At 45.0% G+C, this 27,735-nt stretch overlaps 1 protein-coding gene across 5 annotated transcripts in view; it reads right to left on the bottom strand.

Annotated features, from left to right (window-relative positions):
• The window catches only part of LOC137346764 (carboxypeptidase D-like), a 230,705-nt gene that overhangs the window by 71,442 nt on the left and 131,528 nt on the right, over window positions 1-27,735 (bottom strand). For all 5 annotated transcript variants that reach the window (XM_068010553.1, XM_068010554.1, XM_068010555.1 and 2 more), the window contains 2 exons: window positions 2,250-2,422; window positions 1,039-1,223 (listed from right to left, as the gene is read on the bottom strand). In XM_068010553.1, coding sequence (XP_067866654.1) covers window positions 1,039-1,223; window positions 2,250-2,422 — 358 coding nt within the window. The remainder of the gene's footprint in view (window positions 1-1,038; window positions 1,224-2,249; window positions 2,423-27,735) is intronic.

Raw genomic sequence — 27,735 nt, 5'->3', positions numbered from 1 at the left:
GTTTGCCTTTGCTCCACAACCTTCTGGTCAGCTATTCAGTGACCTTGTCCTTTGTTATCTCTTGCCTCACCCCCGCTTTACTTGCTTATAACCTTTTACATTTCTAATATTTGCTAGTTCTGAAGAAGGGTCACTGACCTGAAACGTTAACTCTACTTATCTCTCCACAGAAGCTGCCAGACCTGCTGAGTATTTCCAGCATTTCTTGTTTTTATTTCAGATTTTCAGCATCTGCAGTATTTTGCTTTTATTATCAGAGGAAGTCTTCCAGCCATCTTACTTCTACAAAGCGCCAAAGAAAATCTTCTTTTCATATGTCTTAACCCTAACTTCACAACAGCACCCCTTAAACCAACTTCGTATTTCTAGTTCCTCCATCTCTGAGTGAGACTGCCAGTTTAGTGTTAAATTATAGGCAGTTTTTGCTGTTGATTCACATTCACTATGAATTGGTTTGTGACTCCTCAAATTCGTATCACTTCTCGGGAGATCACCATCAGGATGAACTAGATCTGAACCCAGGTTCCAGCACTTTAACTGAGGTAACCACCGAAAGCAATTATAAATTTACAGGTTTGTTTTATTCTTTCATGGGATGTGGGTGTCGCTGGCAAGGCCAGCATTTGTTGCCCATCCCAAATTGCCCTTGAACTGAGTGGCTTGCTGGGCCATTTCAGAGGGCAGTCAAGAGTCAAACATATTACTGTGGGTCTGGAGTCACATGTAGGCCAGACCAGGTAAGGAAAACAGATTTCCTTCCCTAAAGAACATTAGTGAACCAGATGGGTTTTTACGACAAATCGATGATAGTTTCACGGCACCATTACTGAGAATAGCTTTCAATTTCAGATTTCTATTAATTAATTGAATAATTTAAATTAAATTTAAATTCCGTCAGCTGGCATGGTGCGATTTGAACCCATGTCCCCAGGGCATTAGCCTGGGCCTCTGGATTACTCGTCCGTCAACATGAACACTAAGCTGTCTCCCCTGCAGGTGTTGCCCAAATGTCTCCCTTAGAAGTGGAAGGTCACTTACCTTCTGTCAAGCTGTCGTAGGGGTAGACTGCTACCACTGCTCCTCCATGCATGCTCGCTGACAGGACGAAGGGGATGGAACTGATCCACTTTATGACATGTTCCGTTTCATTCTGTCTCTCAACTTTTCTCTCATCGAATGCCTCAGGGAAGTTTCGATTCAGATCAAAACCATTAGCGTTGTATCTAGAAGCATACAATCATAGAATGGTTACAGCATTCTAGGAGATCATTTGGCCCATCGTGTCCGTGTCAGCTCTATGCTAGAGCAACTGACCTAGTCCCACTCCCCGGCCTTTTCCCCATAGTCCTGCAAATTTTTTTCTCTTCAGACAATTATCTAGTTCTCTTTTGAAGACCTCGATTGAATCTGCCTCCACCACACTCTCAGGCAGTGCATTTCAGATTTGTTGCATAAAAGAGTTCTTCCTCACGTCACTGTTGCCTCTTTTGCCAGAAATGAAATCAGTGGGTTCACTTATGGTGATTAATCCTAAGCAGCTGACTGCAAGGGAGTGCGTGACTCAGGAACTGTTGGGTAAGCGTTAACTGATACCAGTGTCACCCAGTTTGTTTTTTAAATGCTGCATTAGTGGCTCACACTCAATTTCCCTTAAAGATGTGTTGTGATGCTGTGTGTATATTCACCATTACCTGCCAAAATGAACACAGTTGGATGCTTTGTGTTGTGTGGAGGTAGCTGTAACCAACAACAACTTGCATTTATACAGCACCTTTAACATAGTAAACCATTCCAAGGCACGTCACACGAGTGTTATCAAACAAAATCTGACCCTGAGTACAGAGGTGATATTAGGTCAGGTGACTAAAAACTTGGTCAAAGAGGTAGGTTTTAAGGAGGAAAGAGAGGTAGCAAGGTTTAGAGAGGGAATTCCAGAGCTTGGGGCCTAAGCAGCTGAAGACACTGCCACCAATAGTGGAGCGATTAAAATCAGGGATGCTCAAGAGGCCAAAATTGGAGGAACACAGAAATCTCAAAAGGCTGTGGGACTGGAGAAAATTACAGAGATAGGGAGGGGCAAGGCTAGGGAGGGATTTGAAAACCAGGATGAGAATTCTAAAATTGAGTCATCACACAAGGAAGAAAGGAAGTGCTGCGGAGAAATTTGTTTAAAATATTTCTAAATTAAAGCTCTACAGGTTCGCCCTTCCCCAAAAGATTATGCTGTCCCCTTAATCTGACTCCAGTACCTTCCAGCAGGTCCATCACAGTCGTCTTCAAGAGACATTTCAAATCCATCAGGATTCATACTGGGTAAAACGTGGACTCGGGTGTTGTCTAGAAACAGGGTGAGCTCAGAGTTTTTCCCGTAACTTGTCACTAGATGCAAAATAAAGTGTAGGAGGATCTCCCGTCCCACTGCCTGCACAATCCAAGAACAGGAGAGGTTATTCAGCAGGAGGCAGTGATGAGGTGTACAACTAAGAGAATATGGTTTGGTGTTATCCTCATCTCCCTCCTCCAAGTCGCAAAACCCTCAACAGCCTTTGATAATTGGTGTCAGCATTGGCTCAAGGTATGAGCCAATCTATGTCAGAAAATCATGGGATCAAGCCCCACTCCAGAAACTTCAGCGTGGAGAACAAAGCAAAGGAACCAAATTTACCAAACAACCCCAAACAAAGTGGACAAGATTTCACTTTTACAACTTTTACTTTAGCATTCAAACCAAAATCAACATAAATTAAACATGAATTAACAGACAAATCACGGACAATATATATATTACCAATATATATTGGGGTGGCACAGTGGCGCAGTGGATAGCACCGCAGCCTCACAGCTCCAGGGACCCGGGTTCGATTCTGGGTACTGCCTGTGCGGAGTTTGCAAGTTCTCTGTGTCTGCGTGGGTTTCCTCCGGGTGCTCCGGTTTCCTCCCACACGCCAAAGACTTGCAGGTTGGTAGGTTAATTGGCCATTACAAATTGCCCCTAGTATAGGTAGGTGGTAGGGAAATATATAGGAACAGGTGGGGATGTGGTAGGAATATGGGATTAGTGTAGGATTAGTATAAATGGGTGGTTGATGGTCGGCACAGACTCGGTGGGCCGAAGGGCCTGTTTCAGTGCTGTATCTCTAAACTAAAAACTAAACTACACATTAATTATCAGAGACAACAAAGATAGATCTCACGGATTTACTCCCGTAATTCCAAACCAGTTGAAACCAGTTGGAAATGTCAATAGGTCTTAACTGGTCTTTTCTGGTCTCAACTGCAAGTAAGTGGTCTCAACTGGTGTTGGCTGGATACAGCTGGGATAATTGGCAACCTTACCTGGTAACCATTTGGTATTCCTCGTTGCCCAGTCGATTTTAACTGGAACCATTTGGGCTCATCTGGTACCAATTGGCAGCCAAAGTGGAACCAATTGGAATTAAGTGCTTCAACCGTAACCAGTTGGCAGACAGAATCTTTGAATTAGAAAATATTACTGATAGTCAATCCAGTTCAATCCAACTGATTTAATTAATCAAACCAGTAATACTGCCTGCAGCTTAAAAACTGCCCCTGTGTCTCTGTTGGTCCTTTATAGGACCCTGCTATTTTATCTTCTTTTTCCAGAACTGCCTACCTAATGTCCATTGAATTGGACTCTATTCTGTATTTCTGCATCTCTTTCTTGAATACAGCTCTGAGAAGGTGTAAAATATGTTTACATTTATGTTCTGATTAAAAAGGTGTACATATATTTAAATTCATGTTTTCATTGGAAAGACTAAGATATGTTTAAAGTCATTTGGGAAAACTTGCCTCCGTAATGAGTTAGGTCATTCAGTGAGACTGAACTATTGTAATGTAGAATCTGTAATCAATTAATTAGTTAATTAGAATTCAGAACATCAAAAATCTGTCTCAACTGGAGTTTGGCAGGGAGGCCTCTTGTTTTGGAAGTCTGTGACTTTATCTTTTTCTATTATTTACAGCATCCTTCACATATCACCTCCAAACCCAGGGGCTGAGTGAGGAGTCTGTCAATTGCTGAGAAATTACAAGACATAAATAGCAGACCAAAATCCAGTGAGCCATCAAACATCCAAATGTAATTGAGGTTTAAGTTTTGTATTTTGTTGACAGCTGTAATTTAATGTTTTTGTACTTCAACTGCTGTGTCCACTTAATTCTTGATTTCTGCACTGTGTTTAATTTGATTTAACGGAGTTCTATGTTTTTCTGCATCACAATAAAATTTGAAATGAACAGTGCAGTCAATAGTGTTTTTAGCTTCACTGCACGAGCTCAGCACACACCACATAGGTACTTTTCACTTGTTAGTTACTCAGCACTTTTTGCAAGTTTATACACTGGTCTCAAATGAAACGAATTGGGCCAGAAACCAGTCTAACTGGTCATAACTGGAGCCAATATGATTTTCAGCTGGAACAAGTACAAATAGTCAACTGGATTGGGGTGGCACAGTGGCGCAGTGGTTAGCACCGCAGCCTCACAGCTCCAGCGACCCGGGTTCGGTTCTGGGTACTGCCTGTGGAGAGTTTGCAAGTTCTCCCTGTGACCACGTGGGTTTCCGCCGGGTGCTCTGGTTTCCTCCCACAGCCAAAGACTTGCAGGTTGATAGGTAAATTGGCCGTTGTAAATTGCCCCTAGTGTAGGTAGGAGAATGGTAGGGAATATGGGATTAATGTAGGAGGGGATGTGGTAGGGAATATGGGATTAATGTAGGATTAGTATAAATGGGTGGTTGATGGTTGGCACAGACTCAGTGGGCCGAAGGGCCTATTTCAGTGCTGTATATCTCTATGACTCTATAGAACCAGTACAACAGGTTCAATTGTCCAAATTTGCATGGTCAGCTGGTTCAAGAGGGTCACTTACGACTGGTTTGGGTTTATGGGCTGGGCAGTCCACACAGCATACATGGCACCAATTACAGCCACAAAATTCCTTCAAACTCAGAGCTTCCTCAGGTAGATCTCCAGTGTTTTTCTTCAAAGATATAACAACTGATTCTCATCCAACAGTTATTCCCCTTCAATTCAAACTCGAGGGGTACAGTCTTCACCCAAGACAATGCACATCTCCAGATCTTCCTCAGCGATGCTTGTGACAGTCTTGGTGGTGTGGATCCACCAGTATTATCTTTATCCAAGCCTTTCAGCGACAACCCTATGCACTGCATGGCCAGGTCTGGTTAATCAGTTACTTTAAGGAACAGAAACAGCAGCAGCAGCTCTTGGATCCAGCCTTCACTTTCTTCAGCCTGCCAGCTTGCCACTCCTGCATTATCTGAGCTTGGATGGCTCTGTGTCCTTTATATCTGGTTCCAACCAGTTTCTATTTCCCCGGAAACCTGAAGTTTTAGTTTCAGTTTCAGTTAGGATGTCTCAGGGAAAAAAACCAAGCTTTAAAACCAGGGTCAGCGCATCTAACAGAACATTTGACATGTCATCTGTTCAAACAACAGTTCACACATGCCCCCCCAGAGACACCACAAACCACGGACTCCATCACAATAATTTAGACTGCTACTCCAGTGCAGTACGAAGGTGAAATCTTCTGGTTCAGACATTAAAATAACGCCCTGGGCAGGATTTTGCCCGTGGGATTTTACCCCATTAATCTCAAATGGGGGTCAGAAGCCGCACTGTGTGATGAAGAGTCACTAAGATGTGATTTTCCCTGAATTGCCAATTAATGGCCAGAGGGCAGGCTCACTCCCCAATAAAAGCGGGTGGGATCGCAAAGCTAGAGAACCAATGGGAATTCCTCCACCTTGGAAGCAGCACCAGGATGCCATGGCAGGTAATTGAGAGAGAGGATGCCCCAAAATGGAGGCGTCTCTCTCTGTTTTAAAGTAAAAAAATACATTCGGCCATTTAGCCACCATTGTGGGGTACCAGTCCCCACAGGGCGGCCTGCAGCTGCAGCTGCACCTGAACCCAGGCAGGCATGGAGGGCCTCTAGGCCTGCCTTGACCAGTGGCACCGGGCCCCCTCCTGGTCTGCTGCAGGAAGGCCGCCTCCAGGTGGCTGCATTGTTCCCATCGCTTTGGGGTCTGGAGGCCAACTCGAAAATTGGCCTTCATTTGCCATTAACGAGGTGAATTGACTACCTGCTGCTTGCGGGCAGCTAGCCCTGCCATCCCCACCGCTGCCCCCCCACTCCCCCACCCGGGAAAATAGTCCGGGGGGAGGGATGGAGACGGGGAACCTACACGCCTGCTGGTGGCGTGAAAATCCGTGCCCGCCCACCTCAGTTCCCAGCCCCCGTCAGATGGACATAAAAGATCTTGTGGCACTCTTTTTTTTTGGAAAAGAAAAGAGCATGGGCATTCTCCCAGTATCAAGGCCAACATCCCTCCCTCAAACATCACCACCAAAATGTATATTATCTGGTCATTTATCTCATCTGCTCTTTGTGGGCTCTTGCTGTGTGCAAATTGTCACATTTCCCTAAATTATAAGTGACTGCACTTCAAGAGTACAGTGAAGCACTGTGGGATGTCCTGAGGTTGTGAAAGGTCAAAAGGTCTGTGTGCCCTGGTTCAATTACCCTCTGACCCTGCTTCACCAGAAGACCACACTTAATTGTGACTCCCCTGGTCATTGCCACAGGAGATTGACAAGTCTACAATTAAATATGTATCTGTGCAGAAATTTAATGTTCTTTAATATTAAGAGTCCTTTAATATTCAAATTCCGTAGGATTTGAAGAGACGCCTAGCCAGATTGAAGGCAACGGGAAGAGTTTTGCCTCCAGCTCCGTTAAGGAGCAGCACATCTGCCCAGATAGTGCTGGAAACTGGGCCAATGGCCAAATACCCAACAGGAGCCAATTATCATCAGTAGCTCATGATTATTAATGTCGCAGTTGAAGGGCCTGCTCTGTGCTTACATTCTGCTTTTTCTGGAATCACTCAATGTTCTTTTATTCTCGATAATAATTATTGTTTTGTGGATGTTGCAGCGAGGGACGCTGACACTGAGAGTCAAACACTTTTTGTACTGTTTTGTCTCTGGTGTCAGGATCGAACAGACACAAAGCTGGAATGCGCCGTAAATGTACCATCTGCACTAGATATACTATCCCAGCAACTTAGATTGTTCTTTACTATCAGTTACAAACTGATTAATGCTTTCATTAAAATAGCAAAGGAAATTCATAACAGTACATTAACACTTCATGGGTAATTATTCCAACTCCAGGTACCCGACAGACAAACTCCCATGTGTACGCATTAACTCTTTTGTAATAAAAACAAGAAATGCTGGAATCACTCAGCAGGTCTGGCAGCATCTGTGGAAAGAGAAGCAGAGTTAACGTTTCGGGTCAGTGACCCTTCATCGGAACTGACAAATAATAGAAAAGTCACAGGTTATAAGCAAGTGAGGTGGGGGGTGGGGCAAGAGATAACAAAGGAGGTCTAGATTGGACAAGGCCACATAGCTGACCAAAAGGTCACGGAGCAAAGGCAAACAATATGTTAATGGTGTGTTGAAAGACAAAGCATTAGTACAGATTAGGTGTAAATTCACTGAATATTGAACAGCAGCAAGTGCAAACCTGAAAAAAAACAGTGGGTAAGCAAACTGAACAAACAAAGATGAAATGAAATAAATGCAAAAAAAAGATTGTAAAAAATGTAAAAAAGAATGTTAAAAAAGGAAGAAAAAATAACTAAAAATGAAAGTAAAATGGGGGGCTGTCATGCTGTGAAATTATTGAACTCAATGTTCAGTCCGGCAGGCTGTAGTGTGCCTAATCGGTAAATGAGATGCTGTTCCTCGAGCTTGCGTTGATGTTCACTGGAACACTGCAGCAATCCCAGGACAGAGATGTGAGCATGAGAGCAGGGGGGAGTGTTGAAATGGCAAGCAACCGGAAGCTCAGGGTCCTGCTTGCGGACTGAGCGGAGATGTTCCGCAAAGCGGTCACCCAGTCTGCGCATAACTCTTTTGTAGTCCAGCTAATAAGTGCTTGGAATACTATTCATTTCATTGTCAGGAAGGCGCCCCTTTTTTGAATTGTACTTCATGTGACAGCCACCAGATGGCAGGCAAACCTGGGAGGAGATTTAGTGGCTGGAATCTATAATGTTTCGAATTTTCCTCAGAGGTCCTGCTGATCCCCCACCCCAATTTCGCCAGAATTTGTTCTCTTGGTGCATTTTCGGTGCAGTTACGGCGTTGGTGGTGGAGCAGCAGCTCTGAGGAAATTCCCAACCATGGTGAATTCTCTAATTGCGTTCTTGGGGGGGTGGGGGAATTGTGTGCCATGATTTTTCGAGCCATTGCGAGTGGATGAGAAAAGAAAATCACAGGACGCACATGTGAAATTTCACAGGATTCCTTGCCCAGTACATACATGCGTGTGCTGTTCCAGTCCCTTTAAGAGTACAGATACACATGCGTGTGCTGCCGGAGGAGTCCTATGTACGTGCTGTTACGAATCTGAGGAAGGGTCTGTACCCAAATCATTGACGTGTTCTCTCAGCAGTTGCTGTCTGACCTATTTCCAGCTGTTTTAGTTTTAGGCTATGACATCAGCTCTCTGTGTTGATTGAATAATTAGTGTATCCAGTCTGTCTTCTGTTTATAACAAAGCATCCGTACAAGTCATACTCCAAAAAAAGTAGTAATCAATGATTAAACAGTTGCAGATTCCGCCACCAGCAGAGAATGAGTAGGCCATTCAATGTCCCCAGCTTGTTAAATTGGGTCAGAACAGATCTGCTCCTCAACTCCTTGGTTCTGTAACCATTAAACACCCTTGCCAAACGAAAATCTATCAAACTTGGTTTTGACATTTTCAATTGACCCGCCCAACCTCAACAGCTTTTTGGGAGAGTGCGTTCTAGATTTCTACTCCCCTTTGTGTGAAGAAGTGCTTACTGGCATCAGCCCTGAATGGCCTGGCTTTAACTTTAAGGTTAACGCCCCTTTATTCTGGACTCCCCCTACCAGAGGGAATAGTTTCTCTCAATCTTCAATTAACACCTCAGTTAGATTATCCTTAATCTCCTATATGCAAAAGATACACACCTAATCTATGCAAGCTGTCCTCGTAATGTAACCCTTTCGGTACCATGCTGATGAATTAAGCAGGTGTTGAGCACTAGACTGCAGCGGTGGATTCCAGGGCATAAGCCCCAGTGAGATTGGTGGGTGGGTGGGGGGGTGGGGAAGGGGGAAAAGGTACAGAAAAATGGGAACAGCCAAATGGGTCAAGGTGAATCCCATGTCCTATGTTATTTTATGCTGCACGAGGCAACTCTCCAAAGCTCCCTCCCCCCCCCCCCCCCCCCCCCCACCCCCAAAACTAGATGACATTTGGAGCTCCAACTTCAAGCTGGCCTCACACACTCAGAGCTGCTCCAAGCCTCCCGGGCACAACTCCACTCAGGGCAGGATCCATACACTGTTAAAATTACAGTCACTTTGAAGTTCCTGAATTACAGTCGCAATAAAAGAAGCACTCTTGGTTTCCAGCCACGTCGTGTAGAAATCCACAGGACTGCTGCAGGCTGCTAGAGCTGATTTTCTTCACAGATTTTCCCCTCCAATAGCAGCCTGTCCTTGAGTGTAGCATGTAGCCTGTGAGACTCACTAACATTTGTAATAGAATGTATTATATCTAAATTCTATGAGCCCACAGAAGAATAAATAATAAATATGTTCATTAAACATCTCTGGGCTGAAAATTGTTGGAAATAAATACCCAAGGTGCCTTTGGGTAAAGTCCCTGTTGTCTGACACACTAATGAGATTTTACATTGAGAATGTGTTTAATGCATTTTCTTTTCTTCTTAATGGCAGCATTGAAGAGGATTAGCTATTCTGTGCTTGAGACTGAAGACAGGATCTACATTTTAAAATAAGAGTCTATAGGAGAAGTTTTGTAGATAATGGTTTGGCTTCATTTCTTTTTAATTGAGAAAGCAAGGTGGAAGCCCAACTCCTCACAGTGCAGATCGCACAGTCAACGGTGAAGACAGCTGGGCAGATAACTACTTAAATCAAAACGTAGTAATGACATGATATCGAGCTTGGGTTATAGAATTGTATAGATTGGAAGAGGCAAGGCAAGATTGAGGGAGGAGAGGAGAGACTGAGGGAGGGAAGGAACGTATGAGGGAGGCAAGACAATACTTGTATCCCGTGGCTAAAAGTCTTTAATAGGTAAGCCCTCCCTCACTGTAAATTGGGAAGTGAAATTATGTGCAAAGTAGTGCGAGATAGCAGGGCAGAGAGTGAACTATGAACCCTTTAACTGAAGAGGCATGCAGTGGAAATAGTGTGAGGTACTCACATCCATTCCTGATCTCTTAAACCAATGGAAAATACCACACAGGCTACAGGAATTAGGCTAAAAATGATACATTAAAATTTATTAAAAAGTATAGTGAAGGGCCCGGAATTTACAGGGGTTTTAACAGTGAACTGACCGTGTTCACCATTATTACCTTTGTGAATCTGACTGCAACTTCAGGATTTAGCACAAGCGCAGATTAATGTGAAAATCCTGAAGTTGTTCGGTCATTCGGTCATAGGTAGGTGGTAGGGAAATACATAGGGACAGGTGGGGATGTGGTAGGAATATGGGATTAATGTAGGATTAGTATAAATGGGTGGTTGATGGTCGGCACAGACTCGGAGGGCCGAAGGGCCTGTTTCAGTGCTGTATCTCTAAACTAAACTAAACATTCACAGTCCTGCTATAGGAGGTACTGTAGACACCCCTCCCCCTCCCCCAATAGAGCCAGCAATCAGTGAAATCAATTGTTGTGGTGCAAACATTCCCTTTTCTGCTCTTATATCACTGTTAGAAACTCCATAAAAAAAGTATTGTTCAATAATACATGCTTAGAGGCACGGCGCAAGGCTAGAATACTTAATGAGTACTTTGTATCAGTGTTTACTAAGGAAGAGGAATCTGACAACATACATATCGGTGGAAGCAGAGAGAGTAAAGGCAATGGATAGGGTAAACATTGAGAGCCTGAAGGTACTGGAAAGGCTGGCTATGGCAGTCACCTGGTCTGAATGGCTTACATCTCAGGTTGCTGAAAGAAGTGGAGATAGCAGAGGGGCTTGCCATAATCTTCCAATCTCCCCTAGTTATGGGGGAGGTGCCAGAGGATTGGAAAGTGGCAATATTCAAGAAAGGATGTAAGGACAGTCCCAGCAACGACAGGCCAGTTAGTTTAACATCAGTGGTGGGTAAGGTTTTAGAAACAATAATCAGGGGAAAAAAAAATCAACAGGCACTTGGAAAGGTTTGAGCCAGCACGGATTTGTAAAAGACAGATCATGCTTGACTAATCAAATTGAATTTTTTGATGAAGTAACAGAGAAGGGTGTTGAAGGGAATGTGGTGGATGTTGTTTATATGGATTTTAAGAAAGTGTTTGATAAAGTACCACATAAAAGGCTGGTTAACAAAATTGAGGCTCATGGAATAGGAGGGTCAGTGTCCAATTGGATCAAGGACAGAAAACAGCAAGTCATGGTAAATGGTTGTTTTTCAGACTGGAGGTTGGTGAACAGTGGTGTTCCCCAAAGGTCAGTGCAAGAACCACTGTTTTTTTTGCTATATATAAAAATGACTTGGATGTCGGAATACAGAATAGAATTTCAAAATTTGTCAATGATACTTAGAACTTAGAGTGATACAGCACTGAAACAGGCCCTTCGGCCCACCGAGTCTGTGCCGACCATCAACCACCCATTTATACTAATCCTACATTAATCCCATAATCCCTACCACATCCCCACCTTCTCTCAATTCTCCTATCACCTACCTACACTAGGGGCAACTTACAATGGCCAATTTACCTATCAACCTGCAAGTCTTTGGCTGTGGGAGGAAACCGGAGCATCCGGCGGAAACCCACACGGTCACAGGGAGAACTTGCAAACTCCACACTTGGAGGAGTGGCAAACAGTGAGAATGATACGAATCACCTGTAACAGGACTTAGATAGGCCAGCAGAATGGGCAGACAAGTGGCAGGTGGAATTTAATACAGACAAGTGTGAGGTGATGCATTTTGGCAGAAGGGATCAGGTGAGGCAATATAGACTTAATGGTGCAGTTCTAAACAGTGTGCAGGAACAGAGGGACCTGGGGGTGCATGGATCTTGGGTGCAGGATGTATTGAGAGAGTGGTTATTATAGCATATGGGATCTTGAGCTTCATAAATAGAGGCATTGAGTACAAAAGCAGGGAAGTTATGCTGAACCTTTATAAAGCTCTGGTTAAGCCCCAACTAGAGTATTGCATCCAGTCTGGGTACCACACTTTAGGAAAGATGAAAAGATCCTTGAGAGGGTGCAGAGAAGATTTACCAGAATGGTTCCAGGGATGGGGAATTTTACTTGCAAGGTTAGGTTGGAGAAGCTGGGGTTGTTCTCCCTGGAGCAAAGGAGATTGAGGGGAGATTTGATAGAGGTGTACAAGATTATGACAGGCTTAGATAAGTTGCCAAGTAAAAACAGTTCCCATTAACTAATGATACAAGAACTAGGGGACATAGATTGAAGATTCTGGGCAAGAGATGCAGGGGGAATAAAAGAAGAAGCACTTGTTTTTTATACACATAGTGGGTGTTAATGACCTGGAACTCGCTACCCACAAGGGCGGTGGATGGAGAGAAAAACAATGATTTCAAAAGGAAATTGTGGGGCACTTGAAGGAAATATAGTTGCAGGGCTATAGGGATCAAATAGGGGAGTGGGACTGACTGGATTGCTCTGCAGAGAGCTGGCATGGACAAGATGGGGCAAATGGCTTCCTTTTGCATCGTGACTCGATGATTCAATGAGGTGTACCTGGGTTTTAATGATGATCTGACTAATAACCACTGCTGAACAACAGAGTTGGCCCTGAAAAATAATTTTATATTTCATTAGGACTAATTACTAGATTTAAATAATTTTTTTTTAAAGTTCATTCATGATATTTCAGCTTGTACCTTCACCCCATGTCTCAATCTTTCCTTTGCTCCATGTAAAATTTTGAAAAGGCGATTTGATTATTAGTGCTTTTCATTTCCTAGTTAGCTGTCTATGAGAATTCTTTAATGTAATTGGCTGCTTGGACAGCTTGATGACATCACTGCAGCTCCATACTAGGAATCCCCATTAAAGAAAGCCACAATCAATTAAAAGAGTTAAAGTTCTTGCTACACCGATCATTAAATCTCTCAGCAAGGCTTTCTTCGAGGTCAACAGTGAGCACCCTTGTGAAATCTCTGGGCCAAGGTTTTTAAAAAGCAGCAGATTTAACTAGATTACAATACTTCACAGCAGTAAAAGGATTATATCTGAAAATACTTTGGTGTAAGAATGGCAACCATGAGGAATAAATTACAGAAAATGAGTTACTTTTAACATAAGTCACATTCGTGTGTAATTCTAATCAGTTAATTGAATGAATATCACTCACTTCTTTAAACATAATCCACCTATTGGCCTTTCCCCCGTTCATATCTAAATGGGGGTTCCTTCTAAACTGTGTAGTAATCCGGAATTTATTGCACAGTCCAATAAATAGGCTGTGCATGTCCAATGCTTCCTCTAATAGGCTGTGCACGCCCAATGCACTGTTGCACAGCAATCTGGAGTGTACCACACAGTGTAATAAGCAGACTATGTTCACGTCCTCTTCAGTTTTTAATCAGCGATCCCACATCCCCTGCAGGTAGTCACAATCACAGGAAGCAGAGGTCAGGAGAATGGGGCTCCAGCAGTGTAACTATATCTGCACCCACTGCTCCCTGTTGTTACGCAGCCTCCACGTTGCATTGACTGGGAGTGTAGGATCACTTGTCATTTTAATTTTGCTTTTACTTCCTTTCCATTGAGCATTTTCTCCTCTGGTCCCAAAAGCCTGTAGGTCAGAAATGTGCTCGAGTCATGCTCAGCAGTGACCCCAGCCACGGATCCCACCAGAGTATGTGGGGTTCAGGGGAAGGTTACCTTATTTTGGTTATACCCTAGTGCACCATTATCATGGAGAAAGAAGAACTGCAAACGATGAAGCAGAGTCAGGAACCTTTCTGGAGAATGGAACCCACCAGATATTATTCACCCCCCACCCCCCACAATATATACAGGCAGCACAGGTTATGAGGGATGAGAGAGAGGAGATATGCCTAAGAAGCATGCACTTCACCAAAGCAGCAAGAGGGCAGCCCCACCACCTGCTGCATGACAATCTTCAAGCACGATCATCTGCCCACAACCACTGAAGCTCTGGTGTGACACTTCAGCATGGCACACTTTATATTTTTTAAATCCTTGAAAAGATCAGTCAGGTTTGCTACCAAGTCAGGGGTCAGTGGCTGGGATGTGACAGACATCCACCTGCTTTTCATCAGAGCAAGAGATGACTCTTTTCATCTCATTGGATTCAGCTGGCTGTTAATGGGAAGGATGCTGTCCTGACGCACATCAATTTCACAGTGGGGTCCTTTCTAAATAACTGTGTCACCATCATACCAGCCCTTTGAAAAGTGCTGTCAGGAACAGCATTATCCTCTAGAATTGCAGTTGCAGCCCACAGAACGCAGTAAAATAAAGTGCCTCAGAGATCAAATGAAAGGTTACCTTTAAATATATTGCCCCAACAAACAATTTACTTTTATTAGATAAATAAAATGAAGCCAGGTGTTGAAAAATATGACTTCCTTTTTTCATCTTGAGCCTTTTCTGGTTCCTCCTTGAGGAAATCACAGCAACAACATCAAACACACATTCCATCCCTTCTTGTATAACCTCTTTCATATCACCAAACAGCCACATGAGTTAGATTTAGTTCTATAAGCTCAGACTGTGCACAGGGTATTATTACAGGCTGCTGTTGTGGGACTTTGTACATCCTTATTTTTTTGTGTGTTATGGAGCCTGTCCTTCAGGGTCTCAGTACCAAGGACATTTCCACTTTTTTGTTGCTAGTTTCAGCATCATGCGGATATAGCAAAGGTCAGATGCGAGATAAATCTCTCCCTACCCTTCCCCAATGAAGCACCTCAAATCCTACCCTCCATTGCATCGGTGCGACACTTTCACCCCCTCCCCCCAAATGATCACTCTTGAGGCATCCTCGTACCAAGTAGGGTCAAATTACAGACATCTTTATGCTACAGGTTTATGCCACCTCCCAAACCCACAACCTCTACCACCTAGAAGAACAAGGGCAGCAGCTGCATGGGAACACCACCACCTGCAAGTTCCCCTCTAAGTCACACACCATCCTGAATTTGAACTACATCGCCGTTCCTTTCTCATCTCTGGCTCAAAAACCTGGAACCCCCTCCTTAATGATACTGTGGGGGTACCTACCCCACATGGATTGCAGTGGTGTAAGAAGGCAGCCCACCACCACCATCTCAAGGGCAACTAGGGATAGGCAATCAATGCTGGAATGAATGAATAAATTTAAAGAAAACAGAAACTGGGTTGAGTCTATCAAACTCATTTCACGTTTGGCGGAGGGAGGAAACTTTACTCTAAATTAGGCAGTTTGGATTTGGTTGACCCAAGGCCCCAGAAGTGAAAGGACAGCTCTCTGAACTAACCAATTTCTATCATTTCATTTATTTGTTACAGAATATTGATAAGTTCCATACCAATATAATTTGTTTTCTAAAGCTGCTTTATGTTAAACCTGGGTTCAACATTAGTCAGTGCTTGCCTGCCCCGGCACAACATGTTGAGTATACAACAACAACCTTGTATTTATATAGTGCCTCTCATAACAAAATGTTCTAAGGAGCTTTTCAAGGGTAATAGTTGATGATCAGAAAATAGGAGACCCGTTATGGGAGCTAATCAAAGTCACAGTCTGAGAGTAGGTTTTGAGGAGGCCTGTCACAGAATCACAGTACAGAAGGCGGGCCATTTGGCCCATTAGCCCTGTGCCAGTTCTTTGAAAGAATTATCCAATTTAGTCCCACTCCCCTTCTTTTTCCCCACAGCCCTGCAAATTTTTCCCTTTCAAGTATTTGTCCAATTCCCTTTTGAAAGTTACTACTATTGAATCTGCTTCCACCGCACTTTCAGGCCGTGCATCCCAGATCATAGCAACTTGCTGCTTAAAAGAATTGCTCCTCATCTTCCCTCTGCTTTTTTTTGCCAATTACCTTAACTTTGAAGGTGCAAAGAGTGGTAGCAAGGCAGAAAAGTTCAGAAATAACTTTCTGCATTACAGGATGTGAATGCTGCATACTCAGAGGACTTGTTTTATAGGGATACCTCTTGCTGCCCCACACTTGCTCTATGGCTCTTCTTATGCCCTGGAAGTTGAAAAATGTTTCACCTCTGGTTCCGGAGGATGTGGGTTCAATCCCCACACCAAAATGGAAGCACAGAATTTAGGCTACAGTACTGAGGGAGTGCAGCATTGTCAGAGGAGGCTTCCTTTGGATGAGATGTTAAACTGAAGTCCTTTCTGCCCCTCCTGATGATTTTGCTGGACATTAATCTCTTTGCCAACACCATCACAAAAAAGGTCGACTGACCATATATTTGAGAGATCATGATACACACAGAGTAGCTGCTGGATTTGCCTGCATGACAACAGTAACAGATCTTCAAAGTAACTCATTATACTGGAAGCTTAAAAAGAAAAGATTTATATTTAGATAGCATCTTTCACAACCTCAGGATGGACCAAACTGCTTTACAGCCAATTAAGCCTTTTGAAGTCACTTGTAATGTAGGAAACACAGCAGCCACAAATCTGCACACAGCAAGCTCCCACAAACAGCAATGTGATAATGACCAGATAATCTGTTTTGGTTATACTGATTAAAGGGATAAATATTGGCCAGGACACCAAGGATAACACTCCTGATCTTCTTCGAAATAGTGCCAAAGGATCTTTTATATCCACACGAAGGGACACATGGGGCCTCGGTTTAACAGCTCATCATTGAGATGACACCTCCAACAGTGCAGCACTCGCTTACCCTAGAATTCTGTACTCAAGTCTCTGGAGTGGGACTATGAACCTACAAGGTTCTGACACAGAGGAGAGACTGCCACCCACTGAGACATGATTGACACTTTGACACCTTGGTGTCCTGCCCCATAATCTCGAACATAGAGAAGGATAAGAGCAGCAACATTGTGGGAACACCATCACCTCTAAGTTACACACTATCCTGACTTGGACATTTATCACCTTTATCAATTCAGGGTCAAAATCTTGGAAACTCCCTCAGCATAATGAGCACACCATTACCACAAGGACTGCAGTGGTTCAAGGAACAGGCCCCATCACCATCTTCTCGACCCAAGACAGGATGGGCAACAGATGCAGCCTTGCCAGCGTTGCCCACATCCCGCGAACAAATATTAAAGGATAGTGCACGGGGATGTTTGCGAAAGATGAGATTAGGTGTCATCTTCCAAAATTCTGAGAGTGCAAAACATAAACAGAGTCATCAATATGAAATGAAGGACTCATAAAATTGATCTACCACAATGAGGAAAAAATACACAGGTCAGCACCCCCAAGAGAAACAACAGACTGGCATTGTTGGTACATATCTCTTCTACTCCGACGAATGATCTCAATCCAAAATGGTAATCTTTTCAGATGCTGACTTTTTAAAAAAATTTATTTTTGGCATGGCCACATTTATTGTCCATTCCTAGATGCTTTGACAAAGTATTGGGAGACATTTCCCTCCCTTTAACATCAAGAATTATTTATTTATTTTGTAACAACACTGCTGCTTTCATGGGTTATTTTTCTCCCAAGGCTAGTCCACTAAGTTTATGGAGGCCTAGTGGGGAAGAAACTCCCAACCGGTGGGTTAGCCTCCCAGTGTCATAACCACCACACAACCATACTGCTGGACAGTGCCAGAGCTCAATCTTCATTAGACTACCAGGATTCGGAGCTTTGCCCTTTTATTTTTAAACTCATGATAACTGACCAGATTTTTTTTTTTAAAAAAGGAATGCGCATTCATCGTTAATTCTTTTCCAGTTTTGACCAGCAGGCCTCGAAACAAAAATTTCACTTCAAAACCATAATGCACCTTTTGTCTTTTCTGATGCCGACAGGTTTCACTCGGCATTTCCAGCGCTTTCTGCTTTTGTTTCAAATTCTCAGCGTTTGCAGTCTTCTTGTGACCCGAACTCGATTTGATCCCTTGGGTTTCTGCTAATGGGCCGGCCTGACTCCATTCATATGCCGGGAGCTATTAAATTGCTTGTCAGCTGTATGCATTGAGGGTTTGACTTCCAGCTGAAATCAGCAGGAGGTTCAGACATTCAGTGTTTACCCCAGCCTGATGCATATTTCCTGCTAAAGAGCCTTAGCAAACCCTTAGGGTCAAGAACTGCATGTTTTCGCTGAGTAAATAACTCTGAGCCACTTTTACTCAAACAGTTGCAGTGATTCTGTTGTAAATTTGCACTTAGTGTGAGTCCTGCTGAAAGACTAATCTACCAATATAGACGAGGAGGGGGATTGGGGGCTTGTCGTAGCTGCAGCATCATTACAGGTGACTCATTGCCACTATCCAAAGTGACCATGTCTTGTTTGCATCATCTGAATTATTCCAGTCTGCTTCTGAAACCCAATAAATTACCCTTCAAGTCAATGTTATTCATCATTTTTCTTTGACAGAGGCCACAATCTTGTCCTGAGGAATGAAAGAACAGATTTGCATTTCTGTAGCACCTTATATCCCAGAACATCCCAAAATGCTTCAGAGCAGGTACAGCAAGTAATTAGGAAGGCAAGTGATATGTTAGCCTTTATTGCAAGGGGGTTGCAGTATGAGATAAAGGAGGTTTTGCTGCAATTATTACTAAACCATTTTATTCTTTTATCTGATAACTGTTGTATCAATTTTGACAAGAAGCTAACAATGAATGCAGACTAGATTGCAACTATTGTACTTTAAAAGCAGTCTCACAGTTGCTTTGGAAAACTGAAAGTGTATTTACATCATTTACTTCACTCTAATATACACAGTGTGGCTTTCGTGCAGAGAGATCGACCGTTGACATGCTGTTCTCCCTTCGTCAGATACAGGAGAAATGCCGTGAACAACAGATGCCCCTCTACATTGCTTTCATTGATCTCACCAAAGCCTTTGACCTTGTCAGCAGACGTGGTCTCTTCAGACTACTAGAAAAGATTGTATGTCCACCGAAGCTACTAAGTATCATCACCTCATTCCATGACAATATGAAAGGCACAATTCAACATGGTGGCTCCTCATCAGACCCCTTTCCTATCCTGAGTGGCGTGAAACAGGGCTGTGTTCTCGCACCCACACTTTTTGGGATTTTCTTCTCACTGCTGCTTTCACATGCGTTCAAGTCCTCTGAAGAAGGAATTTTCCTCCACACAAGATCAGGGGGCAGGTTGTTCAACCTTGCCTGTCTAAGAGCGAAGTCCAAAGTACGGAAAGTCCTCATCAGGGAACTCCTCTTTGCTAACGATGCTGCTTTAACATCTCACACTGAAGAGTGCCTACAGAGTCTCATCGACAGGTTTGTGGCTGCCTGCAATGAACTTGGCCTAACCATCAGCCTCAAGAAAACGAACATCATGGGGCAGGACATCAGAAATGTTCCATCCATCAATATTGGCGATCACGCTCTGGAAGTGGTTCAAGAGTTCACCTACCTAGGCTCAACTATCACCAGTAACCTGTCTCTCGATGCAGAAATCAACAAGCGCATGGGAAAGGCTTCTACTGCTATGTCCAGACTGGCCAAGAGACTGTGGGAAAATGGCTCACTGACACGGAACACAAAAGTCCGAGTGTATCAAGCCTGTGTCCTCAGTACCTTGCTCTATGGCAGCGAGGCCTGGACAACGTATGTCAGCCAAGAGCGACGTCTCAATTCATTCCATCTTCGCTGCCTCCGGAGAATACTTGGCATCAGGTGGCAGGACCGTATCTCCAACACAGAAGTACTCGAGGCGGCCAACATCCCTAGATTATACACACTACTGAGTCAGCGGCGCTTGAGATGGCTTGGCCATGTGAGCCGCATGGAAGATGGCAGGATCCCCAAAGACACATTGTACAGCGAGCTCGCCACTGGTATCAGACCCACCGGCCGTCCATGTCTCCGCTTTAAAGACGTCTGCAAACGTGACATGACGTCCTGAGACATTGATCACAAGTCGTGGGAGTCAGTTGCCAGCATTCGCCAGAGCTGGCGGGCAGCCATAAAGGCGGGGCTAAAGTGTGGCGAGTCGAAGAGACTTAGCAGTTGGCAGGAAAAAAGACTGAGGCGCAAGGAGAGAGCCAACTGTGTAACAGCCCCGACAAACAAATTTTTCTGCAGCACCTGTGGAAGAGCCTGACACTCTAGAATTGGCCTTTATAGCCACTCCAGGCGCTGCTCCACACACCACTGACCACCTCCAGGCGCTTACCCATTGTCTCTCGAGACAAGGAGGCCAAAGAAGAGAAGAATATACACATTGCACTTGCATCGTATTACATAGAATTAACAGCACAAAAGCAGGCCATTCGGCTAATGTTTATGACGAGCCTCCTCTCACCCCATCTACATATCCTTTTATTCCTTTCTCCCTCATGTACTTATCTAGCTTCCTCTTAAATATATCTATGCTATTCACCTCAACTAACCACTGTGGCAACTGTTGTGTTTTCAGAATAAAATTACACGGGGTCTTAACTGGGAGCAGCCATGTTGGAAACTTTATTTACACCTCCCAACAGAGAGGGGAGCAGAGAGGCAGTTTACAAAAGATATTACAATACAAGAAGCCAGTTCAATATAGTATACCACATTTTCACCACTCCTGGGTGAAGAAGTTTCTCCTAAATTCCTTATTGGATTTATTAGTAACTATCTTATATTTATGGCTCCTAGTTTTGGAACGGGTCTTTAAGGCAGCACCACAAGTCTTTAAATTAACAGGCCATCTCCGGGACCCCTGTCCAAAGAAGGACAACGAGCAGGGTCTGCAGCCTAGAGTGCCAATGGGAGCACCCGAGGCTCTGAGCAGCTGGCAGTCCGAAGAGGAGAGGTGGGCACTGCTGCTGTAAGTGGGCAACTGCAAGGGTGCCTCAAGATGGGAGGCACCCTCTGAAGTCTTTTCAACATTTAAAAATGTACTGTGGCCACAGCTACCAGGCCATTTTTGTGGAGGGGGCACCCCTACACAGGGTAGCCTGCAGCTGCAGCTCTCAGTGCAATGGGGGAAAATTAAATGAGGCATCGCTGGTTCCCCCCCACCCTCAACCCCCCGGCTTGCCATCAGAAGGCCACCTGCATCCATCTGCCAAGATACGGCCTCAGTGCGGGGGGGCGGTGGTCCCATATGCCAGAAAATTCCAGACAGCGGGTGAAAAGTGTCCTCAACAGGCACTTTAATTGGCCCAATTGTCTACTTGCTGCTGGCAGACGGGGAGCTGTCACCCCCACCCCCAGAAGCAGCCTCCCTCAAAATAGGCCAGAGCCAGGAACATGCCAGCAAACTGGCATGCCGGCTGGAACGGCGAAATTGCCACACACCTGCCTCCAAACTCACCTCTGCCGCACTATGAAAATCCAGCCCATACTGTGCAAGATCGGTAACTGTTACGGATGCCACTCGGGGGACCAAAACGGCAATGAGATGTGAATTGCAGCGGACACCATCTTGGTGAGGATGTTAGCACATGTGCAGCTAACGACTGCTGGAAAGGTGCAGAGCAGACAGATCATGACGTTAACCAGCATGCAACGCTGATTTGACACCAGCAGTGTGATTTTGGAGCTCGACGCTCCAGCAAATGCTGTCCTTTAACCTTGCACAGTCAAACATGTGATAGCAGCAGGAAGGATCTCACCCAATCAACACTATTTAAAGCAAACAACAACAAATACAGGTTAATTGCTTACCGATTTATTCATTCCATGGTTCTTTCAAGGTGCCAAAGATACAGACGGTGCTGAAGGACTTTTTGCTAACTTCAAGGCTTTTGCACAAACTAGTTGATCCCAGACATGGGTCCAGTAGTAGGCATTTCTCTTGGAATGCATCATGACAGGGAGAATGAACAGAGGCCACACAGATCAGGACAAGCTGCTAGAAGAGGGAGGAGGTGGAGGTGGAAAAGGGCTTTCAACAGGAGGTCATACCTGCCAAGGGTGTTCTGGGAGCAATTCTCCTACCTGACCCTCAGCAAGAAACAACGTGTGTGACGTCAGTGTTTCAATAAGGACATCCTGACTGAAATCTACCACCTATTGCAGCCACAACAGCAACCTCAGAGCAGGGCGAGGACTGCATTGCCAGTGGCTGTGAAGGCGATCATGGTGATGAACTGTTAAGTGTCTGGATCCTTCCAGGTTAGAGCTGGAGATATTAGTAACGTCTCGCAGTTTGTCGCTCACTGGGAGAAGATCATTGACGTTATCGAAAAGGACGGACAACATTTCATTTCCTCATGCCAGAACTGCAGGCTTCCCCATGGTGCCACTGAAAGCATGCTCTGCAGGTGCTGCATGTCAACTCTGCCCTGTACCTGAAGTGAAAGGGATTCCACTCCCTTACTGTCCAGCTCGTGTGCGACCACAGGCAATGAAACCTGCAGGTCAACGCCCTGTATCCTGACAGCTGTCATATTGCCTTCATTCTATGGGACTCTGCTGTGCAGCCGCATTTGAACCACCACAGAAAACCAAAGGGGCGACAATGGCTATCCATTGATTATTCCGGTGCACAACAAGCATACAATGGAAGCCATGCTACCTCACAAAAATCAACAGAGCAGACTATTGGCATGCTGAAACAATGCTTTTAATACCTGGACAGCTCTGGAGCAGGCCTGCAGTACTTGACAGAGCGAGTGTCAAACTTCACGGTGGTCTGCTGCATTAACTCTTCACAGCCAGCCGAGACACTGCCTCACCATCATGAGGGCACAGCCCTTGCCATCAACCATACGGCAACAGCTAAGGAACAGGAGCATGAGGATGAGGATGAGGATGAAGAGAGAGGAAGCAATCTAAACAGCTCTTTCTGCCTCAGCTGGCTGTGAAGAGTTAATACCAGTAACCGCAATCCCAATTCTCCTTTCATCAACATTCCAACACCTTACCATCCCTTTGTCACTGTCACAGCGCCCATTTGGCCACAATACAAAACAAACATTCCAAACAAAATTTATAAATGAAATCATGCTATACTGCATACGCAAGTAATCTAATCACCCTTGTGCATTCCCTTAGTGCTTGTGTGCCCTTTGCCTGGCCAAGTGCTCCATTGCAATGCTACGCCAGTGGCTGCAGCATGACTGGTGGAAGGCTGCTGATTTTCAATGGGGAGACTGCAGATGGCCTCGCAGAATGGTCAAGCAGCTCTGGGCCTAGAAGGTCCAGCTTCGGACTGCACCAACTTGGCATGGGGGGCAGTAGTCCGGGCTGGCTGGCCGACAGGCAGAACTGGCAGAGGTGGACGATGAATGCTTTCATCCTGAGAAAGGACAGCAGATTCATGCTCCAGTCCCCCAAGACAGATTGCTGGACTGCAGTGACACCCTGCAGTCCTCCTGAATGCTGTAATCCACAGCCATGATGGCAGCAGTCTGAGCTTCCACCGCAGCACTCAAACACTGCATGGCTGCTACTTGTGCTCCGATGGCAGTTGTAGCATCAGCCATTGCTGCATCATGGTTGGGTCCACAAGTGTGCAAACAGAGTTGGCCACCACTTCCATGCTGGAGGGGATGGGCTCCAAGCTCTGTGCAAAGCCCCGTGCAAAGTTAGTGTTGGGCTCCTCCATGCACCTTCACATTGAATGCAAGTTTCCTTGCGGGCTTCCCAATGCACCAAGTACTTAATTGTGCATACCCACTAGCCTTCTTCTGCAGGCTTCCCCATCAAAGTCCTTATCTGAATCCTCTACAGCAGTACATGTGTGCCACCTCGTCCTCTGGCCAGCTGGCACCTGCACTATCCTTGCCCTGGCTACAGTTCACCCGTGCCCATTGTCTCACCAAGTACAGATCTGGCCTCTAATCTATCCTTTAAGATACATGTAGTGTTAGTATCTGAGCTGGTGGCTTCGAGTGTGAAATCAAATGACGGTGCTGTGCCTTCATCAATTGCTTCTTGGTGTTCCTCCACTGCATGCCCAAGTTGCACCTCTTGGGTATATGAAAGGAAAAAGGGACAAGGGAGGGGGTAAAGTAAGAAGCACATGCTTACACTATCTGTATCTTGTAAATCAGAAGAGATTGTGGGATGAGGGCGAAGTGGGATGCAAGAAGGAGGATTAGACATGAGGATATCACCTTCTATGTTTTCAGCCCAACCACTGGCCATGGCCTCAGCAATTGCTGCTCCAATAATGGCCAGTGCCATCTCCTCCATGGGGGTTACAACATGCAGGCATGCCCAACCCCCCTCCGGTTAACTCCTACTGCCTACAGTTTTGCGTCACTTTGCCCTGCAAGAGAGCGTGAAGTGTGTCAGCGAGTGGCGTGCCATCTGTTTGGATAATATGCCTGTCAGGGTTGAATACATGACAGTGCGTCAATTTCGGAGTTGCAGGTATGAAGCAGCAGTGCTAAATATGTGAGGGTGAGATGAAAAAGCCCTCTGGAGACTGGCTGGGAGGTAAGAGGCCTCGTAAAATGGCTGTGAAAGGCGTTGGAACGAGTCTTCCTACCGCCAAGGGGTTTTCTCATCGGTGGGAAAATCAGTGGCGCAGCCGCCCGCTGACCAGAGGCGGACAGCCAATTAAACGGCCAATTAATAGCCACTTCCGGCCCTCGCCAGCATTTTACCGGCGTCAAGGCCAGTCCCTGCTGCGTGTGGAGACCACCAGGCAAACCGTGATGACCTCCCAGGAGGTTCCCCCAGTGGTTGTGGGGTGAGGGGGGGAGGGGGGAGTGGTCTTCCTTAAATCATAGAATCATAGAATGGTTACAGCACAGAAGGAGGCCATTCTGCCAGTCATGTCTGTGTCAGCTCTCTGCAAGAGCAACTGACCTAGTCCCACTCCCCCGCCTTTTCTCCATAGCCCTGCAAATTTTTCTCTCCTCAGATAAATATCCAATTCTTTTGAAAGCCTCACTTGAATCTGCCTCCACCACACTCTCAGGCAGTGCATTCCAGATTCTAACCACTCAATGGCAATTGCCTCCCCTGCTTCACCTCTCCAGTCACCAGGGCTTACCTACATGGCCCAGCACAGCAAGAACAAAACTTACCTGGCCTTCAAGGGCGTCTCAGCATGGAGGCACACTTCTTCCTGCAGCGTCAGGGGCGGCCACCTCTATCAGTGGCGCTGCCGAGATGCTGGCTCTCTGATTGGACTGGCAGCCCAGAGAGGAGGGCTACCATCCTCAATTGGACAGCAGTCCTGGAGGCACCTCTCAATTGGCCACTGCAGGTAAAATCCTGCCAAGGGTCCCGCCGCCCATCTGCGTGGACTCAGAACCCGCTTTCGGTCCCGGCGGTGGTTCAAACTGGGATGTGGTAAGATTGCACCCAATGTTAGAAATTAGTTCTTATTGATAGAGATTGTTGGTAAGTGAATAGTGGGGGTGTGGTGAATTGAGCAATGTCTAAGGCTGGTGCTGCAGGTGGTAGGATATGGCCTTTGAAGATGTATTCACTGACCTTGACCACTCTTATGAGACCACTGAACTGCTTGCAGCACTGCATCCAGATCCTCAGGGTATTGACCTCCATGGCTATCTGTCCCCACTGCCTTTTGAGCGGGTGTCTGGAGGGCCTCCTGCAGATACTGGACAACTCTCTTCCTCTCCACCTCCTCCACCAAGACCTCCAGTGCAGTATCTGAAAACTTTGGGGTCTACTCTCTTCCGTGTTTTACCATTCTTCACTGTTTCCCTGAGACAGATTCACTTCCTGCACAACTCCCAACACCTTCTGCAGCCACAATGCACTTCCACTTTAAGAGGTGCCAGCTAGCTTCAAGTGAGTTATGTTTTTTGGGGTCCCCGTTGATGTGCCCAGCCAATGAATTGCACGGTTAGCGCAAGCTGCCCACAGAAAGCATTAAAATCAGGAGGCAGCACCAAGTTGGCATGCTGCCTGCATTTCAATCAATGGGCATGGGTTAATGGTGCATTGCAAATCCCGCGCCCAGTTTCAGGGTCCAACCAATTTAAACCGCCATAGAATTTCTGCCAGTTTGTCATCACAGGGTTTATGTGCTGCTAAAACATTGCTGAAATGATAATCCCTAAGTTTGAACATGAGCACTTAATAAGGCAGTTTTCACACTTAAACAAAAGCATTTGTCACATTGATGCTGAATGTGCTTGAACCATAGCTCCTAATGAGGTGCAAGAGACATTGAAATGTCATTAAATTTGTTACTAGGCAATTTTCACACCTACAACAGCAAAAACAACTTGCATTTCAATAGCATCTTTAACATACTAAACATTCCAAGGCACTTCACAACAAAATTATCAAATAAAACTGGATACTGAGCCACATAAGGTGATATTAGGGCAAGATTGGTCAAAATTTGATACATTTTAAATCATAGACCATTCAGACTTTTGTGTTTGTGCTAGCTCTCTGTAAGAACACTCAACCTGTCCCACTCCCCGACTCTTTCCGCATAGACCTGCAATATGTTTTTCTTCAGATAATTATCCACCTCCCTTTTTAAAGCCTCAATTGTATCTGCCACCACTATACTCGGGCAGTGCAGTCCAGATCCTCATCACTTGCTGCATAAAAATGTTTTTCCTCATGTTGCTTCTTTTGCCATTCAGCTTAAATTGGCGTCTTCCGGTTCTTGACCCTTCTACCAATGGGAACAGTTTCTCCCTATCTACAGAAAATGCTGGAAATTCTCAGCAGTCAGGCAGCATCTGCCGAGAGAAAAAGAGAGTTAAAGTTTCAGGACGTGTGTGACCTTTCATCAGGACAGAGGTCACACACACGTGAGATGTTAACTCTGTTTTTCTCTCTCCACAGATGCTGCCTGACCTGCTGAAAATTTCCAGCATTTTCTGATTTTGTTTCAAATTTCCAGCATCCATAGCATTTTGCTTTTGTTTTCCCTATCTACTCTGTCCAGACCTCTCATGATTTTGAGCACATCTATCAAATCTCCTATTAATCTTTCCCCCCGCCCCCCACCCCCCCCCCCTCCCCCAAGAACAACCCTTGCTTCTCCTATCTATTCATGGAACTCAAGTCCCTCATCACTGGAGCCATTCTCAAATCTTTTCTGCAACCTCTCAATTGTCTCACATCCTACCTAAAGTGTGGTGCCCAAAATTGGATGCAATACTCCAGTTGAAGCCGAAACAGTGTTTTATAAAGTTTCACCATAACTTCCAAAAAACAAAAGCAAAATATTGCAGATGCTAGATATAATGAAAGGTCAGCAACATGAAATGTTAACTCTATTTCTCTCTCCACAGATGTTGCCAGATCTGCTGAGTATTTGCAGCATTTACTGTTTTCATTTCACGATAACTTCCTTACTTTTGTACACAATGCCTCTATTTATAACACCCAGGATCCTATATGTCTTATTAACCGCTTTCCCAATCTGCCCTGACACCTTCAACGATTTGTGCACACATACCCCCAGGTCCCTCTGCTCCTGCACCCCTTTAGAATTGTATCTTTTAAATTGCCACTCCTTGTTCTTCCTACCAAAATGCATCACTTCACACTTCACTGCATGTCTTAAGGGAGGAGAGAGCCAGAGACAGAGAGG

This window comes from Heterodontus francisci, chromosome 30, assembly GCF_036365525.1.
Source record: "Heterodontus francisci isolate sHetFra1 chromosome 30, sHetFra1.hap1, whole genome shotgun sequence".
In the NCBI taxonomy this organism is placed as follows: Eukaryota; Metazoa; Chordata; class Chondrichthyes; order Heterodontiformes; family Heterodontidae; genus Heterodontus; species Heterodontus francisci.
The sequence above is the reverse complement of the archived record's forward strand: the minus strand, read 5'-3'. Positions and strand labels throughout refer to the sequence as shown.